Below are 21,599 nucleotides of genomic sequence, written 5' to 3' on the forward strand. Positions count from 1 at the left end.
CAGGGTGAGCCCCGTGTCCGGGGACCTCATAAGCATCCGTCCACCGCAGGCAGCTCATGTGGGTCTAATCCCAGTACCGGGCTGCCGGGCCTGGTGCTGCTGGGGCAGGCAGATGGATTTAGGGGTGAAACAGGCATTAAACCCTACAGCAGGTCATTTTCCAGCCGCTTCTCCCCGTGTTTCCCAGCCCCCGGCACGGGTGACGTTAGCAGCAGGCAGGGATGGTCAAGGAGAGCATCTGCGGAGCCGGTTTACGGAGGAGCTCTCAAAATCACCTGGAGTTTGACTCACTCCTGAGGCATGTGCCGCTGCCATCACGCATCAGCTCCAGGCTGCATCACACTGGTCCCTCTCAGGGGAGAATGGAGCCCCTCAGAGCCACAGCACTGGTGTGCAGGGCAGGCGATGGCTCCATGGCAGAGCTGACCCTCTGCGGCTCAGGCTGCAGCTCCCGCAAGTGCTTTGAACTCAATTTGTTTTTAAATGGAGCCACTTCACCTCATGGCTGGAGGGATGCGGGGGTCGTGCCGCAGCCCAGCGCTCCCGATGGGGATGATGGCAGCGGCGTGGCTCGCTGTGTTATGTGGGCTCCGCTCTTTGTACCGGCGTCGAGTGGCCACTTGTGCCTCTTTGCCCATGCAGGGAGGTCACCATGTGCCCGCCTGGGCTGCTCAGTGACCTCAAGCCACTGCGGTGTGACGCAGGCAGGGGCTGGAGCGGGTCCTGGTCCCCACACTGCAGCGGTGAACTCCCCCTGCCCCACACTGCTCACCCGGCATCTGCCTCCAGGTCAGGTTCATCCAGGGCTGCTGTGATAAGTCGGATTTCATGGCTCCAAAGGGAGGTTGGGAGCATCCCCCGGGCTCAGCCCACCCCACAGTTCTCCCCATGGAGCTATTGGGGTCTCTCACAGCCCATAAAATGCATCCAGTGCATCCTTTGTGCGGCAGCAGCCGCAGGCAGCTCTTGCCTGCATCTGCCTGCAAAACGGCTGCTTCCCTGCCCTGCCTGCAAAACAGCCACCTCCCTGCCCTGCCCGCAGCAGCCTGGCCTTGATTTAAGGCCTGGAGGGAGAATGAACGTTTTAGGAGCTTCTGGAAAGTCCCACTAAATAGGATACAGCTCAATAGGAACCACAGCAGAGCGGCCGCCTTCAAACGCTCCCTCTGGCAGCGCAGGGTCACGGTCCCTGTTGCTGCTCAGGGACAGTCACAGCGCCCAGCAGAGCTCATCCCGCCTGCAGGGATGGTTTTCCTCATCCCAGGATGGGAATGGGGCTCTCTGGAGGGGCCCTGTGTGTGCTGGGGGTGTCGGGCAGAGTGGCAGCACTGTGTGACGTTGGTGCCATTACCTCCCACTTGCTCTCGGTGCGCAGCTCGTCCCCCTCCTCGCCGAACCCGCTCCTCACTCATGTACTTGTGAAAACTTAACTTTCCTATTAGTGCTCATTTCTCTTACCCAGGTGCTTAATTCCCATTGTCCCAGGGAAATGTCAGTGTGACTCACAGACACTTTCCCATTAGGAAGCGACAGATGAATATTAATTAAACTTGCTGGTGGGTGGGCTCGCTCCCAGCTCCATTCCCAAAGGACCCTGTTACCCCCCCACGCCTGCCCAGACCCCAACCAGCCCCAGTGAGGACCCTTTCGCCCAGCCCAGTACATCTGTGGCACACATATATAGAAAATAAACCAACTCTGCTCCGGGGACAGGAGTAACTCAACCTCCCTCCTGGAGCAAAGGGAATCAGCCTCGAGGAGGAAGAAACCTTATCACAAATGAGTTCTCTCTCATGCCTGTGGGGTTTGCTCCATCATCAGAAGCGCATCTCCCTCTGGTGCAATTACCCTGCATGGGAGGTGGGTGCACGCCGGGCTGTTGGGTTTAGGGGGTGCAGGAAGCAGCTCTGCTTTTGGGCTCCGTGGTCCCCGGGCAGGCACTGGCCTTTGGGGTGATGTTGTTGCTCTCACCTGGAGGTGCAGCCCCTGCACGGAGCTGTTTGCCTGCATGATGGCAGGTTGACCCGGGGAGACCGGGCTTTAGGGGTGGATTCAAGGGTTTGGGAGGGCTATTTGATAGAGATGATGGGTTTGGTGCAAGAAATGCTCCTCCTCACAGTGTCTGTGGTGCCCACAGGACCACTATTGCCAGCAGCAAGGGTTAAACCTGCCAGGGGGATGCCCACAGCCCCTGGCTGAGGGTCGTTTGCAGCTGCATTTTGTTCTTCTCTGCTTTGTTCTGTGCCTGCACAGCCCAGCTTACTACAATGAGGGGGGCCATGGATGCCCTCTGCCCCCAGATAGGTCCCGCAGGGGATATCTCCTCCATCAGCCCTGGGGAGATGCAGGATGCTCTGCCCTTGCCTTGCTCTCCTCCTTTGGTCCCTCAGAGCTGGTACAGCCCCAGGCGAGCTAAAATCCACCTCCAAGCAAAAGCTGTGGTGTCCCATGTGCTTTCTAGGGAGCAGAGCCTGGCACCTAAACATGGGTGCTAGTGGAGGTGGCACCAGCCATGGGGATAGGGTACCACGGGCAGCTGGCACAGGCTGCTCTGCCCATCCAGCCGTGGCTGCTGGGTGCCCGGTGGAGGCTCCCGGCCGTGCCGGTCCCCCCTGTCCCCCCCCACCAGCACCGGGAGGGTGAGCAGGGGGGGCACCGGGTCCAGCAGCTGCTGCTGGAGCCGGGGAGAAAGGCAGGTTGCTGGGAAACATTCCTCTTGAGCTCCGATAAAAATAGCTCCATCTTCAAGGCGAGAGGACGGGGCTGCGCTGCCGGCGGCGCAGGGACAGGACCGGGTGGCCTGGACCCATGGGGTCTGTGCCCTGGACCCCCAGCCCCGCACCTATATCATGACATGGTGCAAGGGGACAGTGGTGCATGAGCTGGGGGTCTGGTATTGCCCGGTGCTGCCCTCCTTTGCCCCCAAATCAGGCTCGGAAATGCGTGGACAGGAATTGGGGCTGAGCAGGGATGGTGAGGGGGTCTCCATCCTCCCACCCTGCTCCCTCTGCCCCTCTGGCTCAGCTCTGTGGGCTTGTCCTCAGGAGGAGGAGGAACGGAGGGGCAGTCTGGTGAGTCCAAGCCCCGACGGTGCGGACATAGGGGGGGTTCTGTGCAATGGCTTTGCTGCCCAACTGCAGCCAGGCTGGGTGGGTTAGGGGGGGCACCAGCATTTCCCGGGGCATCAAGACCCTCTTTTGCCCATCTTGGTCACTTCAGACAGGCTCAGTCCTCTCCCCAGCATCTCCCCAGCCTGGGGAATGGGGTGCTGGGGGGGTCAGGGCTTCATTCAGCTTATCTTGGGCAGGATTTGAATGTGGTGTCCAAGGGGGATTCACACCCCCAGGAAGAAAACCCTTGCAGCACACAACCAGGGGGGCAAATGGACCCCAGCCCGCCACCTCCTGTGTTTGGGGCACACGTTTCAGCCCTGATGGACGAGGCTGGCCCCGACGGGGGTCCCCGAGGGATGCAGCCGGTGGCAGTGCAGTGATGGGACGTGCACCCCGGTCCCCGGGGCAGCCGGGGGGCTGCGGGGACCCCCCGGCACAGCGGGAGAACCTGCTCGGGAGGTGCTGAGGATGCTGCGGGGCTGATTATTCACAGCCTCCCTCGCCCCGATTGGCTCCGCGGCGCCGAGCGCAGCCGGGCCCCGCCGCAGGAGGAGACTCCGTGGCCATAAAAGCGGGGTGAGAGCCGGCGGGTGGCGAGTCCGGCGGCACCGCGGCCCTGCCAGCACCGCCCATGAGCGGCTCAGCCTGACGCCGGCGGAGGGAACCCACCACCCGTCCTGACCCGGCTCGTCGAGGGCACAGCACAGGTAGGGCTGCCGGGGTCACCGTCCCGCTCCCATCGCGTGCGGTGTCACCCACCAAAGGGTGACTCTGAAACCAGCCCCTGAACCGTGGTGCCAAGAGCGAGTCGTGAGGGGGCTTGTCACGATGTGCTCCTCGTCCCTCAAGTGGGCTCATAGCCCAGGAGCTGCTGGGGTTCGTTTTGATGCCAATGCCATGTCTGGCAATAGGTCACCCAGGGCTTGGAGGGGCAAAGGGAGTGGAGGGAGAGGATGGAAGGAGGCTTCTGTCTCCTCCCATTTGGCTCAAGCAGCGTCGGTGGCCGCAGTGATGGGTTTTGCTGTGATTCTGTCCCAAAAGTCATCGTCTTTTTTTGAGGAGCCTTGTCCCAAAGGTGCTTCCAGATCATTTTGAAAGGTGAGGAAAGGAACTGCTGGAAGGGGATTCTTCTTCTTCACCAGCAATACCTGCAGGGTCCCAACCTGCCTGGGTTAGACCTGTGTGGGAGGAGAGATCTGGGAGAGCTGTTCACATCCCATAGAGATAAGCACAGGTTAATCAGGAGGGGGGGTCAGTCCCGGTGCTTCCTGACACACACCGTCCTGCTTCCCATCCCTCCTTGGGTCTGTAACTGGCCCTTGGGTGCACGGATGCACCTCGGAGCTTTTCCACACACAAGCAAACCTGGGCTCTGAACACTCGAGTGGAAGCAGGACGGGGAGCAGCGGATCCCGGCAGATGCCTGGCACAGGTAGGACGTGCTGGGACCCACCACTGGCTTTGCCATGATCCCACCGAGGTGTTCCTGCAGGAGGGACGGCTCCGGAGCCTCGGTGCTCCTCCAGGTAATGCAGGATCAAGCTTTAACTCTGCTTTTCTTCTTCCTCCCTTTGTGTGCTGCTTCTTTTTGCTTTTATCCAAAGACCTTTGCTTTCCTTCCCTTTTCCTGCCCCCGTTTTCCCAGTCACTCCCCTGGCTGCTGGAGCAGGGAGATGGACAAGGTACGTTTGGAACAGGGTGTTCCCCGGGCACGAGGGGTCCTTGGCCATGCTGCAACTCCCCTGTGTGCCATGAAGTGCTCCGGATGGAGCAGGATGACAGGGTTGGGACACACCATGTCCGAAATGCCAGGGGACTGAGCAGTGTGGTACTGGTTATGCCTGCAGCATGGGGTGAACACTGGTGGTGAACTCCCTGCACACTGCTCCGGCAGCACCCGCACACGGCACGGGCAAGGGAAGGGAAACGGGTGGGAAAAGAAGGGAAAACGTTCCCGGGGGAGCTGCTGGAAGCAGCGGGTGGTTCTTCTTAGGAGCTTCATTCCCCTCAGTGCTGCAGCCAGCACCTACCTGAGTGGGTCCTCACTCATCAGTGCTGTCTTGGTGTGGTATGAAGGGCCCGTTGCTGTGTCCGTGGCCAGTGCTGGCTGAGGTCCCATCCGTGCCCACTGCCCACTGCAGACAGCGCGACACACGGCGGTGCGGATAATTCAAATTAAATTTTAATCAAGCATGAATTAATACTGTGGCATTAACACTTCTTCATCAGAACCAATTACAGAACATTAGCAGATACTGCTGGAGAATACAATAGTCTCTGATACGCGTCATTAATGTGTAACAGATCCCTCTGGGTCATGCCTTTCCACCCTAGATGAAAGCAGTCAAGGAGGTAGGCAGGGGCTTGCTGCCAGCACGCCCCGTTGGGGTTGGCTCTTGCACCCAGGGCTGTCACGGTCCTGGTGGCACCGCGGTCCTGTGGCTGGCACTGTCCCCTCCAGCCTTGCTGAGGGGTTCTGGAGCAGCACAGCCCCTTTCCCAGCCATTGCACGGTGAGTTCAGCCCTCCCTGGCCTCATCCATGGAGGTGAGAGGCTCTGGCTCGGCTCCGGACGGGCTGAGGGATGGTGATCCTGGCTTGCAGGTAGGCTTGAACTTGAAATCCAGCTTTTTCCCCCTTCCTCCTGCTGCACCAGCCCAGCAGAAGCAGTGGCGGGAGGGAAAGGAACCAGGGCTGTGCTGGTGTAGGGTGAGTCCGTACCGGGTGATGGCATCACCTTGTCCCCTTTCTGCTGGTGGCTCCATCGTGGTGCTTTTCTTCCCCAAAGCCAAGGGGGAGAGCCCGTGATTAATCTCCTCCATGCTAATGTGGTGATTGCAATATTGCAGAGAAACTCAACTGTGAAGACAGAAAGGGGCTTTTCTTTCTAGGGGTGTGGAAGGAGAGAGGAATGGGATGGGATGGGATGGGATGGGATGGGATGGGATGGGATGGGATGGGATGGGATGGGATGGAATGGGATGGGATGGCCTCGGTGGCCCTGGGGCCCTGGAGTGGCTCCGGGCTTGTGCCAAGGACCAGGCTGCAGCCAGGGTGAGGGATCACATCCCACAGCATCCCCGCAGTCACTCCTGTCCCTTTCTCTGCCTGCCTGGATCCAGGTGCAGCACCCGGAGGTGAGTTACACGGGCATGGTGTCCCAGGAGCAGTCCCACAGGCGCAGATGGAAGGTGCCCTGCACTAAGGGTGCCGATGGGGCGGTGATGGAGCCAGCACAGGGAGCGTGACGTGCTCTGTGCTGTCTCTCCCCCGCAGGCAGCGGCTGTGGGGTGCGATGGCGCGGCGGGCGCTGGCGCTGCTGCTCTGCCTCTCCCTGGCCGCGGCGGCATCGGCTGACTGCGTGACCCAGTGCTCCCTCTGCGCGGCACAGACCCACGGCACCGAGACCAGCGTCCGGCCCCTGGTAAGTCACAGCGGCGGGGGCATCATGGGTGCTGCTGCATGGTCACCAGGGCTGGGTGCTGCTGGGGTGGCGGCGTGGGTACCCCAGGGTGATGGGCATGGGCTCCTGGGCTTGGGTTGTGGGAACTCAGAAGCAGGGTGGGATGAAGGATAAGGGATCACCCAGAGCATCAGGGTGATGCCAGTGGGGGTTCCGGGGCCACTCTCTTGCAGATGTGCCTGTGGGAATGCCAGGGCTCCTCACCACCCGGCCCTGAGTGGGACACGTGCAGGAAGGCGCTGGCGCTCCTGGCCCCACTGGTGGCTCTGGCTGAAGGGACAGACCCGTCCCCTCGAGAGGTGGAGGAGGATGAGGCAGAGCCGGAGCAGGAGCCGGGTCCCGGGGAGCTGCCGCTGGCACCAGCCAAGCGCTACGGGGGCTTCATGAAGAAGATATCCAAGGGGAAGCTGCTGTCCCTGCTGCGCGAGAACGCACACAGCAAGGGCGGCCTCAGCAAGAAGTTCGGGGGCTTCGGCCGCAAGCCGGGGGAGCGGGAGGCCCCCGAGGACTACCCGGGGCTGGCAGGGGCTGGGGGCGAGGAGGAGCCCACGGGCGCCGGGGCCGAGGGGCAGGAGCTGGCAGAGCTGCACAAGCGCTACGGCGGCTTCATGCGCCGCATCCGGCCCAAGCTCAAGTGGGACAATCAGAAGCGCTACGGGGGCTTCCTGCGCCGGCAGTTCAAGGTGAACACGCGGTCGGACGAGGACCCCAGCGCCTACTCAGGGGAGGTCTTGGACCTATAGAGCCCGGCACCACGGTCCCCACGCTGCCAGCCTGGACTGTGCCATCACCCCTGGCCCCATCCCTTTCCCCGCCCAGCGTGGTCAGCATCATCCCTGCCTCATCCGCCCAGGGGACCATGGGTCTCCATCCCCAGTTATCCCTCCCTGGTTCACCTGCCCATCCCTTAGGGACCCCATGTATCAAGGGGACAGTGCTACCCCTCTTGCTGCTGGTGGTGCAGCTGTGGGTCCACCCCCAGGGCTCCTGGGGGCAAATCAAGGTGTGGGGGACACGTATCCTCCACCCTCCCACAGCTGCAGAGCACAACAGGGTCTGGGAACCATCACGGCTGATGCAGAGGGCAACAGCCTCTGAGCACCGGGAAGGATGAGCTGGAGCATCAGACCCATGCCCCTTCTCCCCCCCCCAGCCAATAAAAGGCAGATGCCAACAAAGCCAAAGCTGTGCTGAGCATCCTCCATGCACCAGACCAAGTCCTCAGCATGAGGGGACTGTGCACCCCAACCTGGGACCTTGGGAGTGGGCTGGGGGGGTGCCACGGGTGCCAGCTGAGACCATCAGGCAGCATGTGGTGGTACCCTCCCTGTGCCATGGGTGCTGAGGGGGATGCAGGACCCCACACACCATCACTGCTGCTCCTGCAACACCTAAGGATGCAGCAGGGCTGCACGGGGACAGCTGCCCGGGGGACCAGTCCCATAGCCCCCAACCCAACCTCAACCTCCTGCTGCTCTTCCTCCTCCTCCCTGTCCAGGATGAGGTTCCCCCCTCCTTGCTGTAGGACATGCAGACCCCAGTGCACGGGGACACGCTGATGGGGGGGAGCAGCACAGGACTTTTCACTTTTATTATAAAAATATCTCGCAAGCAAAAAGAGGAAACCAAAAAAGTCTGTACAAGCAGTCACACCGTTCTCAAAGCATCACCAGCCCCTCCAGCCACCCCACCAGCAACCATAGGGGGCCAGCCCCATGCTGCAAGGCCACCCGGGTGCTGTGGGAGCCAACGCAGGGTTGGTGGCTGTGTGTATTGGCCTAGGGAAAGGGCACATGGAAGACACTGGTCCTCACGGATGGGCTGGGGGGAGCCTGCCTGGCCCCCGTTCAGAGCCGGGGAGGGGTTGTGTAAGTCTCTTTAAAACTCTGTGGGGTTTAGGGGTCTTTACTGAGGCCTCGGTCTTCGTTTTGCACATCTTAATTCTAGTGTTAAGTACACAGCAGAACACCCACGTACAACACGAAACATTGGGGTTTAGCTCTAAAAATTAACAGTTACATGTCAAACAGTCAAAACATGTTACACGGTACCTGCGGGGAGCTCCCGGGGGGAGCCAGGCTGGGGGGGGCACCCGCAGCCCGGCCGGGGATGAGCTGCACGCGTTGTACAAGCCTGGGGCAGCGCTGGTGGGTGCCGGGGCAGGGCAAGGCTGTGCAGAGGGAGATGAAGAGGAGGATGAAGAGGATGCTCGGTGCCGGGGGGCCATACCTGGAGCCTCCCTGGGCAGCATGATGGGCAGAAGCCTGCAGTGGGGGGCTCAGCTCGCCGGCCTTCCCAGCATCATTGGCCTTGGGGCGAGACCGAGGTCCCGCAGAAGGGACACTTGGGAAGAGAGATGCGGATGCTCCGGTCCTTCCTTTAAAGCCAGTTTGGTTTCCAGGCAGCAGAGCCCCAGAAGGCAGCGCAGGGGCTCCAGCCCATCCCTGCGGGGTCAGGGCAGCAGTGGCATTCCCATGGGAGCTGGCATGGAGGCACTGTCGCTGCTCCACTGGATTAACCCACTCACGGGCAATCCCAGCACTCCGAGGCTGAGTGGTCCTCATGACTATGGGGGGATCCCGAAGGGATGGAGCCAGCAGCCCCGGGACCAAGCTGCCCCCCAAAATCAGGTCTCCGCGGATGGGAGCCAACCCCTACAGTGTTGTGGGCTCCATTTCCATCCCAAAACATGGGTACCGCAGCGCATCTTCACATCGCTCTCGGTGCTTCCAAGAAAATCCTCCCGGGAAGGAGCAGGGTGGCTCCCCATGACACAGGGGTCCCGCTGCAGCCCTGCTCACTTCCTCAGGATCTGGACGCTGGCGTACTCAGAGCCGGCCTCCTCGGGGCGCGGAGCCGGCCGCCGGGGCGCCTTGCTGAGGTGCACCATGTCCAGGTCGGCGTAGGTGAGGTTGTCGTCGCCATTGGGCGCCCGGCTGCTCTGGATGCAGGCGTACTCCGACTGCTGGCTCACCTCCACCATCCGACGGACCGTTTTCCTCTCTTTGTCGAAGTTCAGGTCCGCATAGGTCAGGTTGTTGGGGTCAGATTCCTGTGGGGGACACCAAGAGTTCTTCCTTTGGAAGGATGAGCAAGCAGCCTTCCCATGACCACCCATGCACCAACCCAAACCCTGCACTGAAGTCAATCCCACTGCAGTTCAGTTGTTGCTTGTACATGGGGTACCTTGTACAACGGCCTGTAGGGACAGGACAAGGGGAATGGCTTTAACCTGCCAGAGGAGAGATTGAGATGAGCTCTGAGGCAGAAGCTCTTCCCTGTGAGGGTGCTGAGGCGCTGGCACAGGGTGCCCAGAGAAGCTGTGGCTGCCCCATCCCTGGCAGTGTTCAAGGCCAGGTTGGACACAGGGGCTTGGAGCAACCTGCTCTAGTGGAAGGTGTCCCTGCCCGTGGCAGGGGTTGGAACTGGATGAGCTTTAAGGTCCCTTCCAACACAAACTCCGATGTCAGCAGCTGGCTGGGACAACCCCGCAGCAATGCTTTACCCCATGTTACATCTTCGAATCACCAACTATCACTGACAAGCTTCAGAGCCACCACCATGACTCAAGAGCCACCCCATCACCCTGGATGCAGGCGTACTCCGAGTGCAGGGCTGAGCAGGGGCCAGGCTGCCCAGCGATGCCCACGCCGGAGCTGGCAGAGGCTGGGTGGGATGGACAGATTGCTGCTGATCACGACTTTGCTTGTTACTGCGTCACCAAATGCAAAACAACTCCACAAATAGCCGGGCTGGCTATCGCACAGCTGGCTCTCAGGCACCACAAACCCAGACTTCCAGGAGGAGGAGGAGGAGGAGGAGAGGGCGAAGGCAGAAAAGATGCTGGGAAGTGGCTACCCCATTGCTAGGGCGGCGTTTCTTCCCTCTCCAGCCACTGTGTGGAGACTCTGAGATGTTTCACAGGGGAACCACCACCCTCCACTGGAGAGACAGAGATGTTTCATGCGGGAACCACCCTCCTCCTGCCTCTGGTGCCTCCCCACTGCGCGCCCTCCCCGGGTTCAGTGCATCACCTGGGTATTGGCCTCGCTGCTTTTCTCCGGCTCATGTAACCTGAAAGAGAGAACAAAAGTCGCATCAAGCGGGTGCCCTGTTGTCTCCTCCCTTGCGACGGAGCAGCTGGGGGGTTCGGATGCAGAACAAGCTCCTTGCAGCAGCACCCAGCAGGATGAGTGCTCACCGATGAGTGTTTGCTCACATGCTGGTCCAGCTGCATCTCTGCAGGCTGGAATCCCACCTCCCACCCACTGGTCCAGCCCCACCAAGAGCCAAGTGTTTGGGTACAAGATCATTGCAGGGGCAGAACCGCCACCAGGGAGACAGGCAGCGCCTGTGCTCCTGCCTTCCCTTTCACAACGAGCTTTTGGGGATCCAGCTCCATCCCCATCCCAAGGGGCCCCATTTGCAGGCTGGGTTGTCCAGCTCAAAGTGCCCATAGGTTAATCAGTGACTAGAGGTTTGCACTTACCTAGCTGATGGTGAGCTTTTACCTGCTGGAAGAGAAATGGTTTAGGAAAGAAACAGTTGAGGAAACGACATGACCCCGTCCTTCCCCATGGAATGCCAGCCCACATGCAGAGACTGCTGCAAGAGCAGATACACATCTTTTCCCAGAGCCAAATGCCTGAAGTTTCCTGGAGTTTCACTTCATTTACTGCAGGACTGCTCCTGGCAGAGGGCAGAAGCTGCAGGGGGGGGTCAGGTATTTTAAGTACAAAGAACAACAAACAGGTTGGACTCTGGCAGATGTTGCCACACAATAGCAACCAGGCAGAGCCTTCTCTGCAGCCTGCAACCAACCAGTCAGCTCTGCTTTGTTCTCCCCCTTGGGCAGGAGCAGAGCTGGGAATTCAGCATCCCCAGATGCTGAAGATGAGGGAAAAGGGGGTCAGGAGCAGCTTCTCCCCTGACATGCACTTGGTTTCCTTACCCTTGCTCTGCTTTGCTCTGATGAGGTAAAGAACTGCAGCTACCAGCAGCGCCAGCACAGTGCAGACCACCCCCACCACGATGTAGATGAGGACCAAATTATCTGAAACATGAACGAAAAAGGTCATTATGGGCCTGAAGATGCTGGTACTGACCCAGTCCTTGCAGCCTCACAGCTGGGTGACACCTGAAGCACTGAGGACAACAGGTCTGTACCTGCCAGCACCCCCAGCCCCCCAATAGGGAGATTTTGGGTCCTTGAACCAGATTCTGGTGGGATTTCCAAGCTTTCTCAGGGGGGAACATCTTACAGCATCCCTGCAGCTCTCACGCACCGTTATCGCTCTGGGAGCGGCCGCTCAGCCCATCCCTGGCCGGAGCAGCGATCCGCAGGGTGCCCGTCCCGCTGACGGGGTCCTGGGCGTCGTGCACCACGCGGCAGGTGAACACAGACCCGTTCTTCTCCTCCGTCGCTTGCACCTCCACCAGGCTCCGCAGCTCAAACAAGCCCCGGGGGGTCTCCGATGGCGGGGGGGGTGCTCCCCACGCTCATCTCCATCCCGTTCTCCAGCCAGGCGACGGCCACGTCTCCCGGGTAAAAGCCCTTCACGTGGCACGTGAAGTTCACCGTCTTGTTCACCTCGACGGGGCTCGGCGGGTCGGCCACCACCTGCACGCTGGGGGGAACTGGGGAGAGAGGCAGCGCCTGGTGCGCGGCGTCCCCGGCCCTGCTGCCCGCAGCGTGCCCCGTGCCCCCCGGCACCCCCGGCCCCGCGGGAGCCGCACGCCCCAGCGTGGCCCCCCCAGCCCTCACCTCGCAGGGCTCGGCTGAGCTGGAAGCTGCCCCGCAGCGGGGCCGGCAGCGTGGGGTGATGCACCTCGCACACGAGCTGCGAGCGGACGTCGCCCTCCTGCAGCGTCACCGACACGGTGCTGGACACGTTGTAGGAGGATTTCGTCTGCCCAGGGGTGACCTGCGGCTGCTGAGCCGAGATCTGCGCCCCGTCCTTGAGCCATTTCACAGTGATTTCTCTGGGGAAGAACCCTCCGGCCGTGCAGGTGAAAGGCACCGACTGCCCCGGCCCCGCTCTGGTCTCTGGCCCAAACACCTCCGGGATGCTGGGTTTGGCTGCGGGAGAAGCAACAGGGCCGTCAGACCGGGCTCTGCCAGCCCTGCCCGGCCCCGGGGCTCCCATGCGCACATGGATATGCCCAGGGGTGACCCAAAGGACCCGCAACGAGCTCCTTCTGCTCTGGGAGCCCCACTCACCGTACACGGACACCTCGGTGCCATTCCCACGCTGAAACACCGAAATACCACGCAGTGACTTGCCGAACTTCACGCAGTAATAGGTGCCGGCATCCTTGGGGCGAACATCCCTGATGTGGATGGTGAAGTCTGTGTCGGACTCAGTCACTGCCCTCGTCACACGAGGGATGGTGCCCGTCTGGTCGTAAATGGTCTCATTCTCACTGCCCCAGCCCTTCAGCCACTTCACGGGACCAATGGGACCGTCTCCAGACGTGGTGCAGTTCAGGGTGAGCGTCTCCCCCGCTGTCACTGACACTTTGTCCTGGGGCTGCTGCAGCTTGAAGTCCTGACCTGCCTGGGCACCCACACCTGGGGAGGAAACAACAGAACAAATCTCATCTGGTACCGCGCACCCAGCAGGTTCCCTCCCCATCCCCAGCCCGGGCTGATCACGCAGCTCTGGGTAGCAGGGACAGGGAGCCCAGGGCAGCGGCTGTGGGTGCAGCAGCATCGCACACCTCTGTGCTCTGAGCCAGGCAGAGCTGTGCCAGTGAACACCCGTGGTGCTCAGAACAGCTAAAACACAACGCAAATCCCAGCTGCCGGCACACGCGCTGCCTCCCATCGCCGCTCGGCTCTGTCACATGGGAGGAAACAAGGGCGCAGAATCCAAGGCACTCCAGAACACAAGCTCCCCTCGCAGCTGCATCACCACGTATTGCACTGAGAGTGTCCCACTTCTGCAGTGACTCCAAGCCCTGATTCCTTCCAGCACAGCACAGCCATGAGCCGGAGCCGGTGCCGGTCAGGCTGGCGCCATCCCTGCTCATTGCCAACAGAGGAGAGCAGTCCCCTTCCAAGCATCCCTCATCCAGCCAACATCACTGCATCTCCCCACGCAATCAGAGAGCTGCTGTCCCAGGTGACCCCACATGGGTACCAATACACCTTCCCACACACAGGGAGAAACTCCCGAGGTCTCCAGGAAAACCACAGGAGTTCCGCTCTCCCTGTGGCCAGGTAATAACAAACTGCACCTCCCCAAATGCCATAACAAAGTGCACCAGACCCATCTGAGAGCAGGCATGGATGGGGCTCCAAGTCCACCACTACACAGGAGGGATGAACCAGGAGCTGCTCAGCTCCATGAACCAGCGATGCTGCTGCTCCCTGCTCCCTAAGAACAGCCACAGCAGCAGAATAAGCCACCCCGTAGCCTACATGACTCCTTGAGGGGTTGGTTTTGGCAGTGCCTGCCATGCCAATGTAGTTACTACAACCAGATTGAATGAGATTTTGATACAGGTCACTGCTTGAATGAACAGTTTTAAGCAACAAGGGAGAACCACTTAAATCCTGCTGATAACAGGGGCCAGGCACTGCTGACTGCTGCAATCCCGGACCTGGCAAACGGCACATGGAACCGGTGTCATGGTCATGCAGAGACCATCGTGTTTGAACAGGTAACTCCTGCACCCCACATCTCCCTCTCCAGATAAAACCTAGGCAGTGACTCCTCAGTACCCTGCAGCCGTCCCCAGGATGGGACGAGATCCTTGGCTGGATGCTCCCAGGAGAAGCCGCTGTAGGACAAGCTGCTCTGACCCTTCCCGGCCATGGCTGTCTCCCACAGAGCCTGGAGAGGATTTTTGGCAGCCGTTAATCCCTCCTGACTTCCAGCGGTATTTGATGCACCCACAGATGTTCTCACTGTCTGCACAATTACTTGATCTCAACAGCCAGAGTCACCAGTTCATCCAGACTCCCCAAATTAAAGGCTTTTTGCCCAGGGCATTAGTCTGCTGCATCCACATCACAGGCAGATGCCCACAGACAAAACCTTCAGCTCTTGGTGTTTCCCTTCACAGCCACGTCAAGGCCAACACGGTGGCAGCACTTGACACCAAAACAAGTTTGTCCCATAAGACGAGCGCAGAAGAACAGAAGCCTGGTTTGCATCACGTTTGAATTGTGTTGCTCAGGCTGATCCTTGGTCTTGCATCTGGGTTCTGTAAGGCAAGTCCATGTTTCTTGGGTGACACCAAATTTGAGGGCACAGAGCCCCTGCCCTCCATGGGGGCTTGTGTGCCCCATGTGCAGAACACGGTGACACAGGGCACACACTGCTGCTGCAGCATGGCCTGAGCTTCTCCATTGCCTTCTGCCCCAGACCTCTCCCAAGGAGTTAAGAAACACACAGAGGAAGTTTGAAAGCACAGAAGCATCATCTGCCTCTCATCATTCACCTCTCACCAGCATGGGGACATGACGCAGACTACGGACCAGGCTGCTGTGGGCACAGGGACCCCCAGCCCCTTCGCATCCCCAAGGTGGCCACATTGCTAATTGCTCGCTCCACTCACCAGCAGTCGCTCGCTGTTCCCCTCTGCGATCCTGTGCAATAGTGACTTGTGTGGGGTGGTGACACCCCTGTATCCCCTCAAGGGTCCCCTGCTCAGAGGGGCCAGCACCGCCCTGTGCGGCACAGCCCAGCCTGCAGCGAGCCAAGCGCTTCCTCTTCATCCTCCCTCTCTCCATCTGTCCCATCTCCCCACGAGCCACGCGTCATGCCGGAGGGGGGAACGTGGGGAGAAGCGCCTGCTCTGGGGTCCTGGAGCAAAACCCCAACATGGGAGCAGGGTTGCGGTGAGCACAGAGGCGCTGCTCAACCCTGAAGCATGTTTCTTGGTTGCAGCGATGGGGTCTTGAGGCAGTTAAACTGAGCTGAGTTTGAAAGCACAGAAGCATCATCTGCCTCTCGTCATCCACCTCTCACCGTGCCCGGTGCTGTAGCTCCCCAGAACCCCAGACAAGGCTCCTGGGCCCACAGGGATTTATCTCTGCAGGCAGTGGAGTTTGGAGCGGGGCTGTGGATGGTCTATGTGTGCATCTCACATCACCCCCTCGCCAGGCAGCAGCAGAGGGATCTGCAGGCAGGGCCCGTGCTCTTGCCCAGTGACAGGCTGCTGGAGGTGCTGCTGCAGCGGGGCCGTCGCCATACGGGGCTTCTCTGTCAGTGCTGCTGCTCCCAGAGCAGGCAGGGAACAAAGGGCTTCCCATTGCTCCCATGCTGCCTGCCAGGAGGCTGCACGGGCAGTGCTGGTTGCTTGGTCACTGCAGAAGGCACATGTGGCTCTCGGTAGCCTCTTAGATAGGACTAAAATGTGGCTTTGGGGTATTTTCCCATGTGTTCTGCTGTGAGCCACCTCGCTGCTTTAGAGCCTTTCACACACAGCTCTGCTGTTCAGATCACCGCGCTCAGGGTTTGCAGGAGATCTATTAAACATGAGCTTCAGCCATGATACACCACATTAACACCACGTCACTCTAACAAGACCAACTCGTGCCTCCCACCAAGGAGCACAAGTCCTGATCAGACCATCCGACATCGCCATCTGCCCAGCCAGCACCCACCAGGACCAGCCTGACCAAACCCCCTCCAAACTCCCACAGCAGCGGCCACAAAGCGATGCCCCCACCCCCCCATGGGAACACACAAAGGGGAAGTTGACAGAAAACCCCAGCATATGCAAGTTAGAAAATGCAAAGTTTCCACTGCGGCTCCTTCCCTCCTTTCCCCCTGAAGGCAGCTTCTCCTTGCACCCAGCAGCCTCCCTCCTTCCCCTTTCTGCGTGCTCACCCCGAGCAGTGGTAGGGCCAGTGAGCCCCTTCCCAGTAGATATTTGCCAGGACCATGTGTGCTCCCAACGTGTCTGTGCACTGGAAATGGGAGGCAGGGGGGTCCTTGTGCTGCAAACACGTAGAACACACCACAATCTCTCACCATTCCAACACAAAACCGCTTCCCACCTGCACATTCACAGTGCCACCCGACGACAGGAGTTTCTGAAGACTTAGATTTCAAACTGACTCTTTTGCTTCCGAGATCCAGTGGAGTTCAGGTGCTCTGCCCCTGCAATCTGCTCTATCCCACACTCCGGAGCTAGCAAAGGGGATTAGAGCCCCGAAAAGCATCGCCTGACAATTCCCATGTAGGCGGGAGCACACTCGCAGGGCGGACCCAGAGCACTTCCAGCCTGGAGCAGCAGCACGAGCGCGGGCATCGTGCTGCGCCCGGCCTGGCAGAGCCTCCCCCCTGGTATTCAGTTTAATTTGGGAGCAGAATCACCCCCAGCCCTCCCGCTGCGGTGCAAGTTTTCCATCTCGGTGACACATTTTTCTCCCCCCTGTATTCCACCTTTTGAAGTATTTGATACGGAACAGATTGTGAGAGGCTGGGGTTTAATTCAGGAGAGGCTGCTCGGATGCTTCCTGATAAAAATAGAGCCTTTTTTCCCCTTCCAAAGGAGCTGGGTGAGCAGCCCCGGGGTGGCTGCATGCTCCAGAAGCAACGTGCAGCTGGTCACCAGCATCCAGAGCCCTGCGGGCACTTGCTGAAGGGCAAGAGAAGCCCCAAAATAATCCTGTTGGAATTTCACCTGCAGCCGGGCTGTCCATGGGGGAAACTAACAGGTGCTGCCTATAAAAAGGGCCTGGAATCTGCAGTTCAGGGGAAGCCAAGAAGAGAGACCCCGGGATAAGCTGCTGAGCCATGCAGATCCCGGTGCGGCTCGAGGAAGGTTGTAGTAAAGGCTGTATTTTACAGACATGACATCAGAGGAAGCTTCGGATCACACACAGCCACCATTTGCGAGCTTCCCTCCTACAGCCTTAGCAGAAATTCAGCTTGAAAGCCAGAGCCCCACGAGCAAACAGATTTCCTCTTTAGGGGAGGCTCTGAGAAGCGCCTGCACAGCACAGATTTTGCAACAGGGCTTCGCAATCCAACTACTGACCATCTCGCTTCTCTTTGCCCTACAGGAAGAGCTCCAGCAGGACCTTCCCTTTCCCCTTTGCCTCTGCAGAAGCACTGTCGCAGCAGCAGGAGCCTGGGCCAGCTCCCCCGGAGCCCAGGCTTTGCTTGAGCCATGGCCCAGGCGGGTTCACCGCAGGGTCTTCACCATATGGAAGTAAAGACTTAAGATCTGCGTGCTCGCACCAGAAATCAGGGATGCAAAGCACGGCTTTCCGCCCCAGGATGGTTCTTTCCCTATGGCTGGCTTGGGAAAATGGGGCTCTTAGTCCCAAGGCCACGTTTAATTAAACTCAAGCGCGTTGCATGAGCCATTCTCCCGTGGCAGGAAATCGCAGCGGTTCACTGAGAAACGCCACTCGCCGCCAAAGCCTTCTTGGCTTTCAGCAACTGGGAGTTTTCAGCTTGGGGCCAACACTTCTCAGTTGTGATCAGGCAACTCAAAGCAAGAAGTGTTGTGCTGAAAGCATTTGCTTTCTGCTCAAGTTTGCGCTCAACTCCCTGCCCAAGGAAAGCTTTGACAGTAAATAGTTCCGACGGGCCTGGGAGAACATGGGCTTCCCACACGTGGGAGCCTGGGTGGGTTATCTGTAGTGGGAAACCACTGGAAGGTGGCAATTTTGGACAGACCAGGCAAAAAGCTCAGCAGCAAGATGCTCCTGAAGGCACATTGCTATTGCCCCATCCCTCCCTGGAGGAGCAGACAGCGCCGGGCAGGAAGGAGAGCAATTCCTTAGCATGAAGAGCACTGAAACGAAACATCCTAGAAAGGAAACCTCCTTGAAAGCAGCAGCCACCACAAGGCTTCGTTCCTGGTGGGGAGAGAAACTTCCCACTGCTAGTAAGGGAAGGGAAACAGCCAGAGAGCTGCACAAACCCTGATCACCTCACGCTGCAGCACCAGGGACTGGTGGAGCCCTGAGACATGCTGGAGACCAGCAGCAGGAGTCCCATGGAGGGCTGGGGGACACGGGGGGCAGTAGCAGGAGCCTGGGGCGACCTGTGGCTGGTGCTCACAGCAGGGTTGGGTGGCGCAAGGTGCCTGGAGGGATGGTGCAATCCCACCACTTCAGTGCTCAACAGTTGGGTTAGAGCAGGAAGAACTGCACACTGGGGGGGTAAAGCAGGGGGGTAACAAGAAAAACAAGTTCACGGAATGGTTTGGGTTGGAAGGGACCTAAAAGCTCCTCCAGTTCCAACCCCCGGCCACAGGCAGGGACACCTTCCACTAGAGCAGGTTGCTCCAAGCCCCATCCAGCCTGGCCTTGGTGGGGCATATCTGAAAGTCCACGGCAGAGGAGGCCGGCAGCCCTCAGCACAACCTTCCCCCTGCCTGCTCCACCATCCTCCCCATCTCCGGGCAACCTCCGAACAGGAATTTGGGCTGCTTGCAGAGATTTTCCTCTCACGTAGCTGGCAGGGGGTGCTAGCAAATGGGTGGAAACAACATGCCGCTTCACGTCCCTGCCTAATTCCCTCGTCTGGCTGGGAAGGGGAATGTCTGCCTTGAAGTTTGCTGCTGGAGGAGCCGCGGAGCGAGGCCCCTGCGGGAAGGGAGCCCATCACCGCGCTCTAGGTCACCGCGGAGAAAGGTCAAACCGAACAGCATCATGTCGCGGTCGGGAGGTGCGCGGGGGGGGGGGGGGGGGAGAATCGCCGAGGATGGAGGGGAAAGGAAGGGAAAAAAGAAGGGAAGAGTCAAGGGAGCTGCAGGGCCGTGGCTTACCTGGCAGGGAGAGCAGCACCAGGCAGGTCAGCGGCCAGGGCCCCCGGGGAAGCGGCTCCATCGCCGGTGGTCTCGGGGCAGAGAGGGCTGGAGATGCTGCGGAGCTCCGCGCGTGGCTTTTGGGTTTAATAATAGAAGAAAAGGGAAAAGGCAGATTGCGGCCGGAGCGGGCGCCGCTGCCCCAGCCCCGAATGAGGAAGGAGGGCTGGGCTCCCGCCTCCCGGCTCCGAGCGCACGCACAGCCCGGCCCCCCCGCCGCCGCCCGCGGGCACCCACCGGGCCGGGCCCCGGCACCGACCGCTCCACGGGGCCTCCCCGCCCGCTCCGCGCCGTTACCGTGGCACCGGGGGGGGAGAAGGGGGTGGCACCGGCTCGCAGGGGGGTGTGTGTCTGTCCGTCCGTCCTCCCCTCTCCGGTCTAAGGTCGCTTCCCAGCGGCGGGGGCGAAGCACCGAGCACCGCCCGCCCCGCAGCGCACTTGGCTTTTGCAAGGTCCCGCCGGTGTGCTGCTGCCTTAAGGTGGGCTGGAGCTGGGATCCCCCCCGGTAGCCACCGGCCACTACATGCAGCCCAGCATCCCTGCGCTGGAATTGGGGTGCTGGGGGACCCAGCCTTGGGGGTCCTGAACGTGCTGGGAGGGTGGGGGGGGGGGTTGTGCCACTGCCCGCAGCAGAGGCACAAGCAGCGTTTTGGAGGTGCCACATGGATGGGGCAGTTCAGCCTGATGGGGTCAAAGTGAGGAGGGGAACCTGGTGCGGCACAGGCAGGAGGGTGGATGGGGAGGGAGAGGAAATCATGGAATCCCAGACTGGTTTGTGCTGGGACCTTAAAGCTCCTCCAGCTCCAACTCCCTGCCATGGGCAGGGACACCTTCCACTAGAGCAGGTTGCTCCAAACCCCTGTGTCCAACCTGGCCTTGAACACTGCCAGGGATGGGGCAGCCACAGCTTCTCTGGGCACCCTGTGCCAGCGCCTCAGCACCCTCACAGGGAAGAGCTTCTGCCCTTTAAGAGCTCATCTCAATCTCCCCTCTGGCAGGTTAAAGCCATTCCCCTTGGCCTGTCCCTACAGGCCCTTATCCAAAGCCCCTCTCCAGGTTTCTTGTCACCCCCTGCAACCCTCTGGGCACAGGGTGCTGGAGACACGCTGGGAGCATGGTGTCCCCTCAGCAGGACAGGATTAGCAGGAGCCCATGGCAGGCAAGACCCTGAGCACGAGGCAGCTGCAATGGGAGACAGGGCTGAGGAAGAGGAAAGTATCTGGATGTGAGCATCCATGGAATGCAGACCCTGCACCACCCTGCTTCTCTCTGACACAAAGTCCTTCCCAGGCAGGCGCAAGGACACATTCTCCATTGCACCTGCAGCAGCTTCTCCCACCACACACGAGAACTTCAACACCAGGGTCCAGCTTGCTCCCCCTGCACAGACACAGTCACCTGCGACCAGACCCGATGCTGGCAGCCCCCAGCTCCAGCAGGTCCCCAAACCACCCCACTTCCCTCTGCCCACACAGGGATGGGGCAGGCCCTCTGCAGACCCGGGCCGAGGGGGGGCTCCCAGCACCCCCGGGTAGCACCCATACACCCCACAGATCACACTGGGTGCTGTGGGACCGGCTGCCGGCTCCCTCCTCCTGCCCAAGCAGCCGCTGGGGCTGTCAGTTTATTTCAAGCCCCGCACAAACAAACAGCAGAGCTATCTGAAGGGACTTGGCACCATCAATCTGTGCGTTCCCAGCCCCACCAGCCTCCCCCTCGGCCCCAGCTACGCCCATGTGTTGCATCCAGCCTTAATTTAGCTGCTGGGAGTCCGGGACCAGCCTCTTCAGGCATCCACACTTCCCTCTGGGACCCCCCCCCAGCTGCCCCCAAGCACTGAGGCCACAGCTTCTCCTACTGTAAAGCACCCTGTGGCCGGTGCTGCTCCAGGGAGCCCAGCGCAACCGTTGTGTTTATTTCCCCTTCACACAGCTGGCCAGGGCGAGAGCCAGCAGCAGGGACCCAGAGGAGCCCTTGGGTTTGGCTTTTGGCCTTCGCACATGTAGCATGACATGGAAATAAGTAATTGCTTCACACAGCGATTGGACACGGGATTAGCAGTGGTTTGTGGGAATCTTGCAGCTTGAACAGGGTGCCCAGAGAAGCTGTGGCTGCCCCATCCCTGGCAGTGTTCAAGGCCAGGTTGGACACAGGGGCTTGGAGCAACCTGCTCTAGTGGAAGGTGTCCCTGCCCGTGGCAGGGGTTGGAACTGGAGGAGCTTTAAGGTCCCTTCCAATACAAAC

General features: G+C 60.1%; 2 protein-coding genes across 3 annotated transcripts; one reads left to right on the plus strand and one right to left on the minus strand.

Moving 5' to 3' along the window:
* The first annotated feature begins 3,704 nt into the window (after positions 1 to 3,704).
* On the plus strand, positions 3,705 to 8,138 carry PDYN (prodynorphin). Of its 2 annotated transcripts, none has more exons than XM_030503126.1 (3): positions 3,705 to 3,820; positions 6,389 to 6,536; positions 6,749 to 8,138. In XM_030503126.1, exons 2-3 carry the CDS (start codon positions 6,408 to 6,410, stop codon positions 7,316 to 7,318), a joined length of 699 nt encoding a protein of 232 aa, XP_030358986.1. In that variant the 5' UTR covers positions 3,705 to 3,820; positions 6,389 to 6,407; the 3' UTR covers positions 7,319 to 8,138. The 2 variants fall into 2 exon arrangements, with proteins under 2 accessions (XP_030358986.1, XP_030358987.1); XM_030503127.1 differs by lacking the exon at positions 3,705 to 3,820 and adding an exon at positions 6,109 to 6,249.
* Positions 8,135 to 19,801, minus strand: LOC115615193 (tyrosine-protein phosphatase non-receptor type substrate 1-like). The gene is given in 10 exon segments (XM_030503089.1): positions 8,135 to 9,627; positions 10,610 to 10,649; positions 11,065 to 11,089; positions 11,527 to 11,628; positions 11,861 to 12,059; positions 12,061 to 12,212; positions 12,340 to 12,654; positions 12,796 to 13,146; positions 19,317 to 19,432; positions 19,653 to 19,801. Coding segments are annotated over 9 exon segments (1,500 nt in total). The 5' UTR covers positions 19,378 to 19,432; positions 19,653 to 19,801; the 3' UTR covers positions 8,135 to 9,372.
* Positions 19,802 to 21,599: the final 1,798 nt, after the last annotated feature.

This window comes from Strigops habroptila, chromosome 13 (genome assembly GCF_004027225.2).
Source record: "Strigops habroptila isolate Jane chromosome 13, bStrHab1.2.pri, whole genome shotgun sequence".
In the NCBI taxonomy this organism is placed as follows: domain Eukaryota; kingdom Metazoa; phylum Chordata; class Aves; order Psittaciformes; family Psittacidae; genus Strigops; species Strigops habroptila.

Coding starts and splice junctions, on each gene's coding strand:
- PDYN (XM_030503126.1), top strand. CDS start 6,408: ATGGCGCGGCGGGCGCTGGCGCTGCTGCTCTGCCTCTCCCTGGCCGCG. Junction 6,537..6,748: donor AGACCAGCGTCCGGCCCCTG/GTAAGTCACAGC, acceptor ACTCTCTTGCAG/ATGTGCCTGTGGGAATGCCA.